Raw genomic sequence first — 19,757 nt, forward strand, 5'->3', positions numbered from 1 at the left:
ATAAAGCATCTAACCTCCTGACTGAGAAAGCCAGGCAAGTTTACTGTAATTGTTTTATTCACCACACTGGAACATGCATTCCCCCTTTACCAAATACATTTACCCCCTCAAATTCTAAGCTACTGCAAAGGACTGAAAGACAGCTACTTCCCTTTACACTTTAATTGGGTTAAGTGAATTGTCAAAAGGGAGTTAATCAAGCTTGACATTGGTCAAAAGCAGAAAGAAAAAAAAACTGAACATACAGAGAAGAGTTACAAAGCCTTTCACTCTTGATCCTAAACGGTGAACAGATTTCTACGTGTAGTCAGTGGTGGAGCTAGCTCTAAAAAGAGCTGTTTTAGCCCTGTGGGCAGCTGGAGCTCTATATAGAGCTGTTACAGATCTCTATGAGCTCTGAGAAGAGCTGTTTTGTGTTTAGAATGCCTTTTCGGGCAGATGCGGTAGTTCTAAAAAGAACTGTTTTGTTTGGTTCACCGAAGCTGTGTCTGTGCCTCCGGCTGGTCTTACCGAAGCTGATACAGATTTCTGTGAGCTCTGAGAAGGGCCGATTTGTGTTTTGAATGCCCGTTCAGGTGTTGGTGGTAGCTCTAAAGAACTTTTTTGTTTTATTCTTCAATGTGTCTCTGGTTGCTCTTACCAGAGCTTTGGCAGATCTCTGTGAGCTCTGAGAAAAGCTGTTTGGTGTACTGTGAGCTCTGAGAAGAGCTGTTTGGTGTAAGGTGCAGATCCACGTGAGCTCTGAAAAGAGCTGTTTTGTGTATGGACACAATGGGCTCTGGGAAGAGCTGCTGTTGTGTCCTTCGGTGTTCCGCGGTGGTGTCGATCTCCGTTATCCTTCTTCTTGAACAGATCTTCGGTTCTTTTGCTACGTGAGAGTCCTAAAAAGGACAATTTGTGCGCTCCCCAAGCGCTGGTCAGAATGACCTGAGAGCTGTTGCTGTGCTGCTTTTATGCTCCTGTGGAGGGGGCATGGTTGAGAGATGTCCAATGAGAAGTGACTAGTTGGGGGTGTGGCCTTAGTAGACATTCGCCTCACAGAAGAAGCCATTTTAGTCACCATCGATGTGGAGGCCCTTTACACAGTGCTTCCACATGATTACTGCATCAGGGCGATGGTAGAGGCCTACAACAAAGACAATGCAACAGTTATTGGAGAAACAGACAAATTTGGAAAAATCCTCTCACTTATTCTCAACAACTACTTCCGCTTCAATGGTCAAACCTACCGACAAACCACAGGAATTGCAATGGGAGCAGCCATGGCCCCAAGCCTAGCTAACACGGCTTTAAGAAAATGGGAAGACGACCACGTATACAACTCTGAGTTCTACAAGGACATGGGGTGCTACTTCCATTTCATTGACAACATCTTTTTAGTTTGGAATGGGACCTCCCAGAAACTACAGGACTTCCTAAACCACATCAAAAGCAGCACCAGCTTCCTCAGGTTCACCACCAAAACCAGCCCAATACAAGACGAATTTCTGGACCTGCTCCTTTCCAAGAACACCAGCAGCAACGACTTCAACCACAACTTGTACAGGAAACCTACAAGAGTAAACTTTTTACTCCACAGCAGCAGCATGCACTCGTACAAGCTCAAAAGAAACGTGATAAAATCACAGGGACTCAGAATCTCCAGAATCACCGAAGACCTTAACGACTTTCTCCACAACATTAAAGACCTGGAAAATGATTTCCTGGCCAGAGGCTACACGGACAGGACTCTACACCAGATTCTGGACCCCATCACGAACAACAGAAAGGAAAAAACATTCACACTTCAACAGAGCCTAGGGACTAAAAACAGGTATGAAAACAAATATAGGCTCAACTTTATTTTACATTTCTCCACGGACTATAAGGACATACAAAAGATCATCTGTGAAAAAGTACAGTTTTGTACAATGTAGATGTTCGAGTGCTAATACAGCTGCAGTAATCACAGATGGGTTCTCTGCAGTCAGGCGGGTCCTCGGTCGGCCGAATTCCAAAGTCTAGGTCTGGCGTCGGTTGTCGTCGCTTTCTTCCCTGACGTCAGTGCGACAGGGGTACACAAGACACAGCCGACGCCATTTTCTTCAGTCTTTCTTGCCCCAGATGTCAGGTGCCCCCAGAAGGAAGGCAATACATAAATTTTATATATAATCATGCAATGCAATATAATCAAAAATCAGTAGTCGCAAGCAAATACACCATAGAAGGATAACCCAATCAGGTTGTACGAGGAGGTGTTAGCCACTAGGCCTTTACCAAGAGGGGAAGGAGGGAGGGAAACCTGTACTGCAGCTGTATTAGCACTCGAACATCTACATTTATGGTAGGTACAAAACTGTACTATGTTCACCGTGCATACAGCTGCAGTAATCACAGATGGGTAGAGTCCCAAAGCTACGCACAGGGTGGTAGGCACTAGGTGGAACTTGGAGGAGCCAGAATGCCCTGCAACACAGCAGTGGCAAAGCCTGCTCTAGTTTTGGAGTATAAAGGTAGGTGGTAGTGTTTTGTGAAGGTATGCACAGAACTCCAAGTGGCTGCCTCCAAAATATCTTTGGTAGGGACTCCTCTGAGGAAGGCTGTAGAGGTAGCTGTGGCCCTTGTGGAGTGGGATCTGATGCCTGTAGGAACAGATTTGCCATGAAAGGAGCAACAAAACCGTATGCAGTGGCCTATCCATTTTGAAATTGTCTGTTTGGAAATTGGCTTCCCTTTAGCTCCTACAGCATAGGACACAGAGTTGTTCTGATTTCCTGAAAGGCTTTGTTCTGTCCAAATAGTAACGTAGCCGTCTATGGATGTCTAAGGAATGTAGCAGCCTTTCCCCTTTGTTTTGAGGATTAGGGTAAAAGGTAGGTAAGTGTATGGCCTGATTTAAAGCTACCCTGGATACCACCTTAGGCATAAATGACGGGTTGGTGCGTAGGGAAACCCTGTCCTGATGGAAGATGAGAAAGGGCTGCACAGCCATGAGGGCTTGTAGTTCCGAAACCCTACGAGCTGAGGTAATGGTGAGAAGGAAGGCCGTTTTCCAGGACAAAAATTGCAAATCTGTTGAGGCAGCTGGTTCAAAGGGAGGCAATGTTAATTTTTCTAGAATGTAATTAAGATCCCAGGCTGGTATTGGTTGTTTCCTTGGAGGTCTTATATTCTTAGCCCCTCTGAGGAACTGTCTTAAGAGTGGGTGAGAGAATAAGGGTGGAACAGTGTTGTATTCTGCAGAAATGGCTGAGGCATGAATTTTGATGGAGGAAAAAGAAAGTCCACTGTTCAACAGCTCAGCTAGATACTGTAATATCTGAGGCAAATTCAGTTTTCTAGGATCCCGGCCTTTTTTCTCATTCCAAGCACAGAACCGTTTCCATTTTGCGGAGTAAGCCTTTCTAGTAGATGGCCTTCTGGCCTCCAAAATGACATCCTGCACCTCTTTGGAGAGTAGGGTCTGTTGTGGTGTTAAGGAATTTTCCAAGCAGCCAGATTGAGTGTTTTCAGCTGACTGTGAAGAGTTTTGTAGCTGTGCTGAGTCAGTAGAAGAGGCATTAAAGGTAGGATCCAGGGAGGAGTATGTGTTAGGTTCCTCAGGAGTGGGTACCAGTGTTGTCTTGGCCAGTCCGGAGCAATCAGTATCATCTTCGGTCTGTCTGCTCTTGAAGAGGCAAAGGTGGGAAGGCGTAAACTGTCCATGCTGCCCAACTGAAAGAAAGGGCGTCCACTCTCCAGGCCTTTGGATGGAAGGTCCTTGAGCAGAACTTTGTCAATTGATGATTCCTGTGGGAGGCGAAGAGATCTATGTCTGGCCTTCCCCACGCTTGGATTATCTGTGTAAACACTTGAGGATGCAACTTCCATTCATGTGGGTCTATCATATTTCTGCTTAGATTGTCTGCCAGCGTGTTTTCCAATCCTGGCAGGTACTGTGCTTGAAGTTCGATTTGCCATTCCAGAGCCACGTTCCAAAGTGACATGGCTAGCCTGCACAGGGGGTATGAATGTGTTCCTCCTTGTTTGTTTATGTACCACATTACTGTGGTGTTGTCTGTTCTTATCAATAATTGCCCTGGGTGCAGGAGGTCCTTGAAAGCTGTAAGTGCATTTATCACTGCTAGCATTTCTTTTTGATTGATGTGAAGGTGCTTTTCCTTTTGGGACCATTTGCCCTGAATGCACCTGTCTGTCATGTGCGCCCCCCAGGCGTAGTCTGAGGCGTCTGTTGTGATGACTTGATTTGCTTGAGGCTTGCAGAATGGAAGACCTGTGTTTGTTTGGCATGCTTGGGCCCACCATAGAAATTCCTTTTGCAAACATGGGATTATTGGTATTATTGTTTCCAAACTGTGGCTGTGTTGAGACCATAGTTTTTTTAGGTACCACTGAAGTTTCCTCATATGCAACTTTGCACATGGGATTAAAAGAATGCAAGATGCCATGAAGCCCAGAGCCTGCAGGATTTTCCTTGCAGTGAGCCTGGTACAGTTTGCTAGTATTTTGAAGTACTGAGTTAGTTGCCCCTGTTTTTCTAGCGTAAGATAGGCCATCTGGGTGTTTATGTCCAAGTTGGCACCCAGGAAAGTTATTTTCTGAGATGGTGTTAGCTTGGATTTCTCTGTGTTGACTGTGTATCCCAGAGAATTCAATAACCGTGTTACATAAGCCAGATGTTCCAGAAGTATGTGTTTTCTGTCCGCTTGGATTAGGCAGTCGTCCAAATAAGGGTAAATTTGTATCCCTTGAAGTCTGCAGTAGGTAATTACTGATGCCAGGCATTTCGTGAATACTCTGGGCGCAGTAGATAAGCCAAAGGGCAACGCAGAGAATTGATAGTGGATTGAACCTGCAAGAAATCCGAGGTATCTTCTGCAGCTTTGTCTGATTGGGACATGCAGGTATGCCTCCTTGAGGTCCAATGTTACCAGCCAAAACTCCTTGCCCAGCATGGGAAGAAGCTGCTGTAATGTGAGCATCTTGAATTTTGGTACGAGTAGAAATGTGTTTAGGATGGATAAGTCCAAAATGGGTCTCCAGTCGGTTCCTTTCCTTGGTACCAGAAATAGTCTGGAATAAAAACCTTGACCTTGTTCTTGAGTAGGCACCTCTTGAATAGCTTTCATGTCCATGAGCTTTGAAATTTGTATTTGAGCCTCTGCCCTTTGATTGTGTGGCAGGTTCGGCATGCCTCTCATTTTTGGAAGAGTGTGAAAATGAAATCTGTAGCCTCTGTTTATAATGTCCAGGATCCATTTGTCTGTTGTGATAATATGCCAATTTCTTGTAAATAATGCCAGCTTTCCTCCCAAGGGTATGCCAGCTGGGACTTGCTTGGCATGAAAAGGGGGAAGTCATTGGGTTTGTTTCCTGTATTGTTGTGCACTGTCTTCGCCACCTCTTGGTGCTGGAGTTTGCCATTGTCTGCCTCTATATGATCCTTGAGATTGTCCTCTGCCCCTTGTGCGCCTGTATCTACCTCTTTGGGGCTTGTCCGTGGCTGGAAAGGACCAGTTTTTTGAAGGCCAATTTCTGCTAAAACGTGGTGGTTGAACCTGTAGAAAAGCTTTAACAGTTTGCATAGATTTGGCTTTTTCTTCCATTTTCCGTAGTATCTCCTCAGCATTAGTACCAAATAGTACATCCTTTTGTAAAGGAGCATCTAGTAGTTTAGCTTTAACATGATCAGGCAAGGTTTGTTCCCTAAGCCAGGCATGTCTACGAATGACTGATCCTGTAACAGCAGCTCTACTTGAGGCCTCTAGAGCATCACAGCCACATTGTAAGGTGTGTTTACCCACTTGTTCTGCACTGTGCATCATATCCTGCAACTCCTTCAAATCTGGTTGTTCAGGTTGTGACATTTTATTTCTTAATTGAGATAACAGAAACTGCTGATATTTAAGCATATGGAACTGACAATTTAAGGCCCTCATGGCTAGGGTGGCCGAGGTATATACCTTTTTTCCCCACCTTTCTAAGGATCTAGACTCTCTTTCGGAAGGTAGTGGATTCTTAGAAGTAGAGGCCTTCATTCCCTTGGGGTCTTGAGAAATGGTTTCAGGGTCAGCATTATGGCTTTTGTAAAGAAATTGGTGAGAGTTAGGAACTCTGTAGTACCCATCAGGCTTGACTGGGGCAGGAGGCAGGGAATCCGGATTAAGGCAGGCCTCCGAGTGAACATCAAGTATGTCCAAGACAGGAGGTATCGCCAGGGGCCTGTGCTGAGGTAGCAAAAAAAATTCCCTAAGTCTTTTCTTGGAATCAGAAAAGTCTTGGCCTTCCCAATGGAAGTGTTCCCTCAAGGTATGCAAGGTTTCCCCAAAAGAAAAATCCTCTGGGGGAGATACAGAAGGAATGGACTGCTCTGCATCAGAATCTTCAAAAGGGGAGTACGAGTGTTCCTCTTCATCAGAATGTTCTGAAATAATGGAGCCCTGGTCAGAAGAGGGAGAATCTTCCTCCACTCTGGGTCTCTTGTCCGGAGGGGGTTGGGAACCCCTGATAAGAGTAATTAAATCCTCAGCCATTTTAAGCATCTGTTTTTTAGGGATGGGGCCTGTGCAACAGGCCTCTTGGGATGCATGGCTGATTTGGACTTAGTAAAGGCCTTTATGGAAAAGGAAGATGAGGGTCTAAAGACACCATGGGTGGAAGTGGACCTGTCCACGTTAGGAGGCTCAACACTCCCAGTGGCTTCGGTAGCTGTTGTCTGGGTATGGGCCGAGGCACCTGCGGTCTCGGTTGCAGGAGACACCGCCAAAGAAGTGTCGTCGGTAGTCAGGGGCTGCGTAGGCGCCTCGCTGAGAACCGGACCACGTGTAGCCGGTATAGGCGTGGAGACGGCGGACCTCGCGTGTCGGTCTTTGTCCTTGCGTTTTTTGGACAAAACGGTAGTCAGAGTCTCCGACGACATTTTATAATCAAAAGCTTTACCGAAAAAGTGCTGGGCGAACTCCACCCGACGCTTAACAGTGCGTTTATTGAAAGTAGCGCAAAAGCGACAGCCCGAGACGTCGTGGTCTGGGCCTAAACAAGGTATGCAGAGGGAATGGAAATCCTTATGCCGTATTTGCTTCCCACAAGAAATACAATTGTTAACTTTGTCTGACATCGGTCTGAGGCAAGAAAAGTTTCCCCAATGGGGTACTTAGCTTTAAAGAAGACTTCGGTTTCCAAATTTTCGTAATTTCAGGAGCTGGCCGACCGGCACTTGCGAACTGCTTCTGCTTCGGGCACCGCGCGGCAAAAAAGACTGAAGAAAATGGTGTTGGCTGTGTCTTATATACCCCTGTCGCACTGACGTCAGGGAAGAAAGCGACGACAACCGACGCCGGACCTAGACTTTGGAATTTGGCCGACCGAGGACCCGACTGATGGCAGAGAACCCATCTGTGATTACTGCAGCTGTATGCACGATGAACATCTGGACCATCATCACTTCAAACCGATCTTTTGGACACATCTTCCCTGAAGCACCAGGGTTCACGATGAAAAGAGGACCCAACCTAAAAGACCACCTCGAGAGACCCCCACCAAGACAACTCGACAGATACAGCACCTATCCGTGTAGTGACTTATCCCCCTGCTTCTACTGTAAATACATGGCAGGCACGGACCGCTTCTACTGCCCCAACAACAAAAAAACAATAACCACAAGAGCATTCGGAGGCTGCAACACAGAAGATGTGGTCTACAGAGCAAACTGCTGCAAATGTCAAGCCTTCTACGTGGACAAGACCATCAATGCCCTCAAAACCAGGATTGCCAAACACCTATATGACATCAGGCACAAGATACCGACAAACTAGCAACACACGCAACAAAAAAACCAGGACATGAAAGATTTAAGGTCCTGATACTCGAACAGCTGGAGAAGATCCCTTTCAATGGGGACTTCAATTCAAGATTAGAGAAAAAAGAACTTATCTGGCAGATACAACTTGAAACAAGGCACCCTCCGGGTCTCAACTACATGGAGACCATCACCCCAGTCCTGAACCTCAGGGCACTTAACCATGCTAACTACAACTAATAGTCTCCTAGTAAGATATGCTATATATTTCACTCACTGTTTTCTCACTGGTATAAGGCATAATGTATTCATTTTTTGAACATTAATTGTTTATAAGCATAACTAAAATTACAGTAAGTTAATGTATCAGCCCTCACAAAAGTTACAATTGTTAGCTCAACTTTTAATTATTTTTAATTTAAAAGGTAAAATTTCAATATCAAACTACAGTTAACTTTTTACTACCTAATGTAAGCTCTCCATGATGGAGGAGCGGCAGACAGGCTACCTTCCGATCTGCCCCAAAAGCGCCGGACATCTCAGAATCTTTCTCAGAACCAAGCTTGCTTCCATTGTTTTACAGATGGTAGTGGCAAGTCTAAATTTAGAACTATAGCCAGTAACCCCAGAGTTTTACAGTTCAATTTTAATTTTTTTTTTTTTTTTTTATTATTTTTTGGTTACATTTACATTTAAATTTAAGTTTTAGTACAGTTTTTTTCAAACATAGGTATAATCGTGACAAAGCAAAAGGCTCCAACGCATTGCTAGAGGTTAGGAATGGCACATATGAACAAGTAGCTGGTTAATAAAAAGGAACTAAATAAGAGGAATGAGATGCTTCCAACCAGGTCCGTCTTCACCTTGTAGGCCTAAGGCCACACCCCCAACTAGTCACTTCTCATTGGACATCTCTCAACCACGCCCCCTCCACAGGAGCATAAAAGCAGCACAGCAACAGCTCTCAGGTCATTCTGACCAGCGCATGGGGAGCGCACAAATAGTCCTTTTTAGGACTCACACATAGCAAAAGAACTGAAGATATGTTCAAGAAGAAGGACAACGGAGATCGACACCACCGCGGAACACCGAAGGACACAACAGCAGCTCTTCCCAGAGCCCATTGTGTCCATACACAAAACAGCTCTTTTCAGAGCTCACGTGGATCTGCACCTTACACCAAACAGCTCTTCTCAGAGCTCATAGTACACCAAACAGCTTTTCTCAGAGCTCACAGAGATCTGCAAAAGCTCTGGTAAGAGCAACCAGAGACACATTGAAAAATAAAACAAAAAAGTTCTTATTAGAGCTACCACCAACACTTGAACGGGCATTCAAAACACAAATCGGCCCTTCTCAGAGCTCACAGAAATCTGTATCAGCTTCGGTAAGACCAGCCGGAGGCACAGACACAGCTTCGGTGAACCAAACAAAACAGTTCTTTTTAGAACTACCGCATCTGCCCGAAAAGGCATTCTAAACACAAAACAGCTCTTCTCAGAGCTCATAGAGATCTGAAACAGCTCTATATAGAGCTCCAGCTGCCCACAGGGCTAAAACAGCTCTTTTTAGAGCTAGCTCCACCACCGACTACACGTAGAAATCTGTTCACCGTTTAGGATCAAGAGTGAAAGGCTTTGTAAAATTGGTTATTCCTTCCCTCCGGGCAGGCATCACTCAGGATCGAAAACCCAAGAGGTCCACACCTATTTTTTCTGGTTTTAATACAGAGAAGAGTTGTAAAACATGGTCAGTGTCAGGTTTGGAACACCTTTAGATCATCCCTAATGCACAAAAAAATAACTGCCTCCTGCTACACAGAGCAAATTTTCTGCTAAGCATACTGACCTTTAAAAGCTTTGGAATGGCTGTCACTGTCAACCACGTAAAAAAAAACCTTTTTCAGTAAGGTCAGTCCTCTTGTTCTCTTCTGTGATGCAGTGACCCTTATTCTCCTTATACTACATCTACTGCTGGGAGAGCCTTTATCAGACTAGTTTTAAACTACTAGAATAAAAACCTACAGGATATCAAGTCAAAAACTTCCATTAGGCCCTCATTAGGCCAATTGTCAAGTACAATGCCCCATTTGGCATGTAACTCACTAGACACCTGCAACAACTGGAGAGGCCGCAAAAGTACCTCACAAAGAGGATCCTAGGCCTTAAACATTTGTCCTGAACAGACAGACTCAAAAGACTCCAAATATTCTCCATCTCATATCGCCTACTTATAGGCGATCTCTGCTTGAATTACAAAGGCATATCTGACCCAATTTTGTTAGAAACGCTACATCTAAAGAAATCCCAATCCCTCTGCACCACATGCTCCCAGAGACCTCAACCTCATTACCACAATCAACAGAACATGCTGGAGGGACAGGTTCGTAACTCGGAGACTGCCCATGCTAAGGAACAGACTTTATATACATGTCAAATTGAGCACCTCACTGGCCCTCTTCAAGAGAAATCTTGGTGAGTGGATGGGAAATAGAAAATTCATCCTGGGGATCACTCCAGTGGATGGGAAATAGAAAATTCATCCTGGGGATCACTCCAGTGGCTCTACTTGACAGAGGTACTGGGAACTAATGTCAGGTGGCACAATGCCAGGGTAATCCTATGGGCTAGGCTTGTAAAGGCTCCAGGACCATTAGCCTAGTACACACCTATGGACCTATATATATATATATATATATATATATATATATATATATATATATATACACACACACACGCAGTTTCACTTTACAATCCCGAAATACTGAAATATCGAAATTCAGTATCTCTAGACTATAAAGCCGAAAACTTAAAACCCGAAACCTCAAAAGTGTGAAATTCAAAATCGTGACTGCCCACATACATAACTACACACACAAACAAGCACAAATACATCTTCCTCCCTACACTACAAACCAAAACAACATACACAAACATAAAACAAACACGTGCGGACCCTACATAAAAGTGTGGGGGGGGGCAAGTCCCCCTGCACCCACCACAGCACCCACACTACTTATATACACTAACTCAGAGGTTGCACTAAAAACACACACAAAACCACCACTACACATTCTACATTCCCCTTGCACAAACACACATCACAAACATACAAATACCATCACTCTCAACACTTACACACAATTTACCTACCTTAACCCACACCTCAAAACTCCAAATACACACACACACACACACACACTAAATTCCCTACCCAAAACCCCTAGTAAAACATCACTTAACTGAACCTCCAGCTACATCCACAAACCAGACTGCACATCATGAACACAGGGAATCCCACGTCACATACGTGTCTCCACAACTGCAGTCTCGACATTTCCTCATACGGCATTCTGCACTTTCGCACAAGTGCAGTTCCGACACTTCAGTCTCAAGCTACAGAAGTTCGATATTTCAGTAGTTTAAGATTCTGAAGTGAAACCATATATATATATATATATATATATATATATATATATATATACACACACACACACACGCACACATATACATATACACACACACACATATATATATATATATATATATATATATATACACACACAAGTCTGTCAGATAATCAACTCTTCAGAAATTTGAAAAATATCAGTGACCATATGATAGAGTTTCCAAAAACTTAAAAAAAAAAAAAAAAAACCCTACCTTTTTAAGGTTTTTCAAGGGGGCAAGCCCGCCTGTGCCCCCCACCCCCCCTGCAAATAATATATACCAACTCAGAAATCGCACTACACTGAGGAAAAGGGTAAATTTCCCGATCCTAAATGTACCGTGATCTCCATTCAAAAGCTTTGAGTTCTCAAAAACTCAGTCATATGGTCTTGACCATACTGAGCTCGAGTTCCTGAAAACTTTATCAACTAAGGACCCATACATACACATATATGTATAATATACGCATACAAAAATTATACACACACACACGCGCGCTCGCGCGCACACACAAATCCTACTGTCACCATTTTGGAAATCATGGATAACCCAGAGTTCCCCTAACCATACTAACACTTGATTACATCTGTTTACAGTATACCAAAGATGTACAGTTTTCAACTGTCACATCCACACCTCTCACATTTCACTATCTTTCTCTATTATTCACCTATACTTCTTATTTCATATCCTTTCTCACCTTCACTTATTTACTCTCTACACACTGGCCTACTCTACACACCTCTCTCTTTCTCTCCCTGCTTTTCTCTATTCTGGCCATTTAATATGCCTCACCTCAAAGCTTTGCCTATCTTATTCTTCCCATCCCATTTCAAGAATTATAGTTATTCTATTAAACTTATACCTCTTGATATGAGCTTGTGCCACACACTGTAATTAATGTATATTAGGACATTTATATATCTATAGATATATATGTCAGGCCTGAAAACAGTCCATTTGCTAGTGTACTTATCCAGTTAACAAATGTATAAATGTTGCACCTCAATATAAAATCATATCATAAAAATATAAAGTCAGGTTGGTTAAAGCTAGCTATTAAAACAGAATTGCAGCAGATAGTAAAGAAATCCACAAGGCCTTCTATAGTTATGCAAAGAATCTCCACAGCAATACCCACATTTGCTCTGAACTACTGCACAATGGTACCTCCTATACCAAGCCAAAAGATATTGCCAATATACTGGCCAACAGATTCAGTGCCAACTTTACCCCCAAAGGACCAATCACAATACCAGTAGATTGCCAGGCACTCTTACCCAGTATTACTGCTGCACAGGTTAAAACAGCACTGTCCAATGCCAAGAATACAGCTTCTATGGGACCTGACAAGATCCCTGGCTGTGTTCTACATGAACTACAGAGTGAACTGGCACCTTACCTGTGTGCCCTGCTCAATTACAGCCTCACCTCAGGCTTTGTCCCTACCGAATGGTGCACTGCTACAGTCATCCCTCTCCACAATGGAGGAGTGACTACAGACCCTGGGAACTATTGCCCCATTAGCCTGACGAGTCTGATATGCAAAGTTATGGAATGCATCATCGTGGACCTAATAAACAAGGATATAGGGAATCTCCAAACTCTGGATCCCACACAGTTTGCTTTTGTGAAGTGTAGATTATGTCTGCTCAACCTGCTCAACTTCTTTTAGTCAGTCACCAGAGCTGTGGATGAAGGCAAGGTGGTTCATACAGCATACCTTGACCTGGTCAAGGCCTTTGACACCATTCCCCACTCAGGAATCCTAGAAAAACTCACTAAGCTAGGCATCAACCCCTATATCACTAGGTGGGTATCAAACTGGCACACAGATAGAACCCACAGTGTGAAAGTAGCCAACTCCAAGTCAGAATGCTGACCAGTCATGAGTGGAGTCCCACAGCGTTCGGTCCAGAGTCCTCTCCTGTTTGGCATCTACTTCTCTGATGTCTAGGCCAACACGAAGGGACTCTGGCTGACAAAGTTCACAGACAATTGCAAGTTGGGAGTTATTAACTCCCCAAGTGATGTTGACATCCTACAGAAAGGCCTCACTGGTGTCAGAACCATGGCCTTAAGCTCAATGCCAAAAAATGTGTAGTCATCCCCTTTGGGAAAAACACAGTTCCCATAAATTACAACATCGATGGTAGTCCACTGAACACACAAGGCGTTATAGGAGATCTAGGAACGCAGGTTGACAGCAACCTCTCTTTTGACCACCACATTGCCACTGTGGTCAAAGTCCTTCTATGTGACATCTCATTACTAAGGGTTTTGTATCCAGGAAGAAAGAGGTCATTGTCTTCCTCTACTCTTCCCTCATTAGGCCAATCATCGAGTACAATGCCCCATTCGACATGTACCTCACTAGACACCTGCCACAACTGCAGAGGCCACAGAAGTACCTCACAAAGAGGATCCTAGGCCTTAAACACTTGTCCTATATGGACAGACTTAAACACTCTTAACTATTCTCCATCTCATATCGCCTACTTAGAGGCGATCTCTGCTTGACTTACAAAACTATGTCTGAAACAGCTCTGTTAGACAGGCTACATCTAAAGAAATCCCAATCCCTCCACACCACACGCTCCAGAGAACTCAACCTCACTACTACCACAATCAACAGAACATGCTGGAGGGACAGGTTCATAACTCAGACTGCCCATGCTATGGAACAGACTTCCCATACATGTCAAACAGAGCACTTCACTGGCCCTCTTCAAGAGAAATCTTGACGAGTGGATGGGAAATAGAAAATAGACCCCGGGGATCACTCCAGTGGCTCTACTCGACAGAGGCACTGGGAACTAAGGTCGGGTGGCACGATGCCAGGGTAATCCTATGGGCTAGGCTTGTAAAGGCTCCAGGGCCATTAGCCTAGTACACACCTATGAACCTAAGAGAGACAAAACCAAATCAGAAAATAAAACAATGGAAGGTCTAGAAGAGATCAGCTACCAAATATTAGAGTCTGACAGAGATACTCTTACCTATATTACATAACCTATTTTTTAAGCTAGCTATTAGACTAGCTCAGTGATTGTCCACAAAATCCATAAGGCAAACAAAGTTAGGCAGTATCAAACAATTGCACCTATTAAAACAGTTATGTACTGAAACAGTTAACGTAGATCAGGCTGTAGTTACATCACCTGCATAACGATTCAATTAGAGTATTACACAAGCCAACAGCCTTCCCCGACAAAAGGTACGATTAATAAGACAAGGTCATAGCATTGCAGAAAAAAAACATTTACCTGGAGATTTGTTTGGCATAAATGGATTTTCAATAGGACAATACAGGCCTACAGTGCAACAGTTTGCATTAATACAGAGAAAGTAGTGTCGTTTGTGCCTCTTATCTTTTGATAAAGAGAACTTACACTCTTTTTCATTTAAAATGATCCTGTAATCTTTGTACAGCCTGCATGAAATGGCACATAACCTTTCAAAGCAGAGGCAAAACAGTAAAAAAATTTACAGGAGCTCAAGATAAAATTAACTCCATCTTAACTACCTATAAAAATATCAAACTTAACAGAGCCACAAAAATAAATCACAAAAGACTACTTAAACGTAATTTTGGCAGTCATAGTGTTAGAGAAATAATGAAGTGATACCATTTTATGTTAACATCACTATCATACTGGTGTGCAAGTGGTACAGTGAAAAAAACAAAACTTCTTGAAAGCCCTATTAAAAAAAAAAAAAAAAAAGTCGCACACAACAGTAGATCATTTCTTACAAAATGGTATACTGAATGTAACAGCCTCAAAGAAAATCACACAAGAAAGAAGGGGTTATCCAACCATCTGTACAAGCAGGACTTCACTTAAGGACTGTAGAATAAACACAAACACAGGGGCCACTCAGTTTACAAGGGGAAACACACCATCAATACAATTTTCACATGATACACGTCCAGCCAAAAGTATGTCGAACATTACCAGGAGAGGCACCTTGCCTAAAAAGGAAGTTATAACCAATGCAACAGAATATCTTACCTAGCAGCCATCATACGAGCTCGAATGACTACATAATCTCTGGTTGCTGGATCATCTGTGATACTATCTGCACCACCAATGAACTCCTGTATGATTTCCTTTGTTTGAGACTGCCCTTGCCGCTGTTTGCCATGAAATTTTTCCTATTAAAAAAAATGTCAGAAATCCTAAAGAGGCCAAGAAACCTCCAAACACAGAAAAAAGCACAACAGAACATGAAATGCAACTTAATATGTTTCACTACCTACCTGGCCTTGCAAACTACAGGTAAATCCAACTGTATGTGCAATGTAAGTATTTACTTTTCAAAATAAAGTATGTATTAAGACAGTGATTAAATACAAATAAATTCTAAAGTAAACTTTCAGCTCTCAAAACTGGCAAAAATAATTTACAAATAAATAAGAACTTAAGAACATAATAAATCTTAGCACTTTTTCAGATAACCTGTGTTAAGATTAATTGGGATTAAAAAGCACAATTTGCAGCCTTCCATTTTTCAAGTGTGAAAAGCAAGCATTTTACTGCATAGCTACACAAAGACTTCAGTTGCACGCTTAAGACTTTAATGTCACTAAGCCAACTGTCAAAATCTGGTATACAAATTCTGATGACAGAGTTAGGTTTACATCAATTTCTTGCAGTAATTAGCCACAGTTTAGAAATACAAGGTATTAAAACTGGGGCATGATACAATACCTTAATACACGGCATTTAAAAAGGGAGAGAATGAAAAAGAAAATGTCTGCTCTCAAGCTCAGTGCAAAGATTAAGCCAGATCACCCCAAGAGTGCTGTTCTGAATTACAACTGCATCAATAATCTAATGGGCACCAGAGTTCTACAGATGCATCAAGGTCTTACACACAAAAAAAAAAAATCTAGGTATAACTGCTTTCATTCAACCAATCTATGCAAATTGTAGTCTATCAGTGATCATAAAACTACTTTAAAACTTTAGTTATGAAGGTCACCCAGCAGCTTAATACATGACACTGGACAGGAATGGTAGGTAGACAAAAACAAAGATGGAAACCATCAAGTAATGAACAGGAACATGTGGTTACAGTCTAGAAGGGGATGTCCTAACCCCAGAATGTGACAGGCTGACCAACTACATACCATGTGTAAGGAAAAACAGATCAGATTTTAAAGACCCAAACAAAATAATGGCCACCCTGACTACACTAAGACACTTGTGAGAACAAAAATTCATCAGGTTGTTTTGAACTGCCACATGCCAAATGGTGAAAAAAAGAACAGCTCACCTGAAAATATAAAGATAAAATATACTTCGCTATATTACCTGATAAAGGCATGCCCCAAGGATAACAACATGTTAATGGAGAAAGCCAGAGGACTCTGATCAAAGGAATAGCCCCCACTTAATTCAGAGCATGTTGCTCCTTTGGTTGGGTCCACAACTTAAATGCACAGAATGGCATCACAGAATACACTGTTTCCAGACACCAAAATCTTTACCTAAATGGTCCCCAAAGGCCAACTGCAGCAAGAATTTCCACTTTCTACTAGAATTACACAACCATCACATGTATGCATACAGAGAATTAAACAAAAGTACGAAAATATTAACATATAAAGATACAACCTTGCCATTGTAAAAGAGGTAAAAAGTATAAAGTCAAAAAGGTGCCATGTGGACAAGAGGAGCTCTGGAGATGGGCAGAAGTAAGTATCGGAGCATTGCACAACAGTAAAAGTAGACAAGTCATTATGGCTTTAAGCAAAACAAATAGTATTCTAATCTACATCACTGAATAGCAGTGCAAAGCAAATTCTTCAACAGAAACTCCATCTTTACTTTATTTGTAAACCGAGGTACAGCACTAATCTCCATGGACATTTGTTTCCATACTCAGACTGTACCCACTCTAAAGACACAGTGCTATTCCCAAAGTTAAGATACCACAGAATTTTTTTAAAACTTCTAAAATGGACCATAAGGATTCTAGATGAACATAAATCAGAATTTCAAGAACACCAACATTGTCAGATGCCTCTTCAGGGTAATCCAAGTGAAAACCTGAAGCATCTAAAACCAGACCCATGAAAATTTTGTGGAAGCTGATCTAGCTGAATTTACACAGCAAATCTCAAAGATGGTTAAGTAAAGGAAGGTACAAGTTCAGCTCTGAGGACGGATTAAGGTATTCAGGGTAGAAATGGATCCTCTGTCTTAAGTGGGTTAAAAATAGTGCTAAGCCACTGGTTAAAACCCTGGATAGAGCAGAAAGGACAAATCACACAAGTACACCGGTAGTTACTAGAATGCTACCCACAAGATAAAAAAAGTGGAACTCACTTTCCCACATCAGTATCCTTAAGAACACAAGAATCTTTCACATGCACAATTACCTCAACAGTATTTTTAAGCATCTTTATTAAATCACATTTTAAACTACAACATGACTTCACACACACTAAGAGGAAAGAAAAACTAATAGTTTCCATTATCAATGCAGTGAACATATTTTGTCAACAATTTTCACTCCCTCTAACACTGCATAAAGTTATTTTCTACCTTTTCAAACTTCACTCTTCCTCCTGAACATTACTCTGCATTTATCTTCCACATAAATTCCATTTCTTAGAAATAGCAGAATATCGCCAAAAGTGAAAACTGCAACAGTGAAACACTTATGACCACTTTCCATTATGGCTGCTACAGATTTTAATTTTTATTGTCTAGTAATTGCTTTTTTGCAATTAATAGAATTAAACTTAGTAAAGCATATAGTGTCTAGGGAATTCAGTTCCTGTATTACTGACTAAAATAATGTCTTTAGTTTGTACCCCTAACATGACCGTCAAAGTACTTGGTAGGGAATTTTTAATATCTGCCAGCCTGTTACAATCCCAAAACACACATTCCTAATTATCTCTCTTTCCTATCGCATCTCTGGCATTTGTTATATACATTATGAAAAAAAACACCTAAGCAAACATTTCCACACAAAATTTCCCAACTCTGATGGACTTTATTGCATATTTGAGAGTCCTACAAACTTTTTCCATTGTTGCCTTTCAAACTATCTTTCTCGCACCTTTTCTAACCTCTTCTGATTGACATCTGAGCAGGCACCCTGCCAGATTCCTTAAGCGACCACCTCCAGCTTACATCCGCCAGTCGATAAGCACCCTACAACTCTTCCACCACTACTATAAGGAAACTCGCAAACTAAAACTTCAACCCACTACTCTTCTCTGACACCCTTAAAAGAATAAATTGGAACATGTTAAAAACACTCCCATTAGATAACAGTCAACTATTTCAATAATTCCTTAACAGAAACACTAAACAACCAAGCACCAATACACACACGAATAAAAATTAATCCTGCCTCATGGCTGACCAAACCCATCAAAGATCTCATGCACCTCAGAGATAAAACCCGAAAGCACTACAGAAAAAATAAAAAACAAGACACCTGCTTGCTCTTTAAACAACTCTGTGAACAAGTAAAGAAACTAGTTCATAAAGATAAAAAATGTACTACACTAAATTTCAATCCAGGCACAATCTAAAGCCTAAAAAAATTAATCATCCCAGGAAATAGTTTCACTTTTAACTCTTTCATAAACTATACAGTTGACATTACTGCCAGCTTCCCTAATACTAGTGGCATAAATAACTCTCCTTTTTCTCCAACTCCTCCTCCTAAACTTGCCTACACTTCCCTCTCTCCCCTAACCTCCATTCCCTCCCCACTTCCAAATTTTACAATCCAACCAGTTTCCACCACAACTATAAAAAGGATACCTAAAGCTCAAACCCTGTTCAAATGCTCCAGATAACTTACCACCCACTTTTCCAAAGGCCGTCGCTGAAGCCATCGCTTACCCCATTAGTATCGTGATTAATAGATCTATTCTGGAATCTTACACACCCTAGTTGTGAAAAAAGGATTGCATCCTCCCTCTCCACAAAGGTGGCAAAAACAATGATATATACAACTTCTGCCCCACTGCCATCCTCTTGCCAGTCTCCAAGATACTGGAAAAATGCATACACACAGATCAGGCCCCATCTCATCCCAAAGCACCTCTATCTCCATATCAACATGGCTTTCGACTTAGTCACAGTACCACTACGTCCTTATATTGTTCCCTGTCACAATTAACAGCCCGTGACTCTGGAAAAACTGTCGCAATTATACCTCTAGACCTCTCAATAGCCTTCAATTCTTTCCCCCACCCTATGCTACTATCACAACTCTCTAACTTCTAACTCTCCCCCCACCACCATAAACTTGCTCTCAATCTTTCAGACATACAAGTGGTCAAATGGCAAAACTCCATCTCATCCTACCTGAATACCCCTACCAGAGTTCCACAAAACTCCATACTTGGCCCCCTATTTTTCAGTATCTTTATTAAAAACTTCCACCCCTCAAACTCAGATGTAATTCAGTATGTGGACGATTCAACTACAGTCTGCTCTGGTGAATCTGATTCCTGATTTATTACTTAAAACACAAACTGCTTTCTCCACCAATGA

General features: G+C 42.1%; 1 protein-coding gene across 1 annotated transcript in view; it reads right to left on the reverse strand.

Annotated features, from left to right (window-relative positions):
• BTAF1 (B-TFIID TATA-box binding protein associated factor 1) overlaps positions 1-19,757 on the reverse strand; it is a 3,603,226-nt gene that overhangs the window by 1,979,144 nt on the left and 1,604,325 nt on the right. The window contains exon 20 of the mRNA XM_044055641.1: positions 15,240-15,382. Coding sequence (XP_043911576.1) covers positions 15,240-15,382 — 143 coding nt within the window. The remainder of the gene's footprint in view (positions 1-15,239; positions 15,383-19,757) is intronic.

The sequence above is a fragment of the Protopterus annectens genome, chromosome 14.part0 (genome assembly GCF_019279795.1).
Source record: "Protopterus annectens isolate FY-2018-M chromosome 14.part0, PAN1.0, whole genome shotgun sequence".
In the NCBI taxonomy this organism is placed as follows: domain Eukaryota; kingdom Metazoa; phylum Chordata; order Ceratodontiformes; family Protopteridae; genus Protopterus; species Protopterus annectens.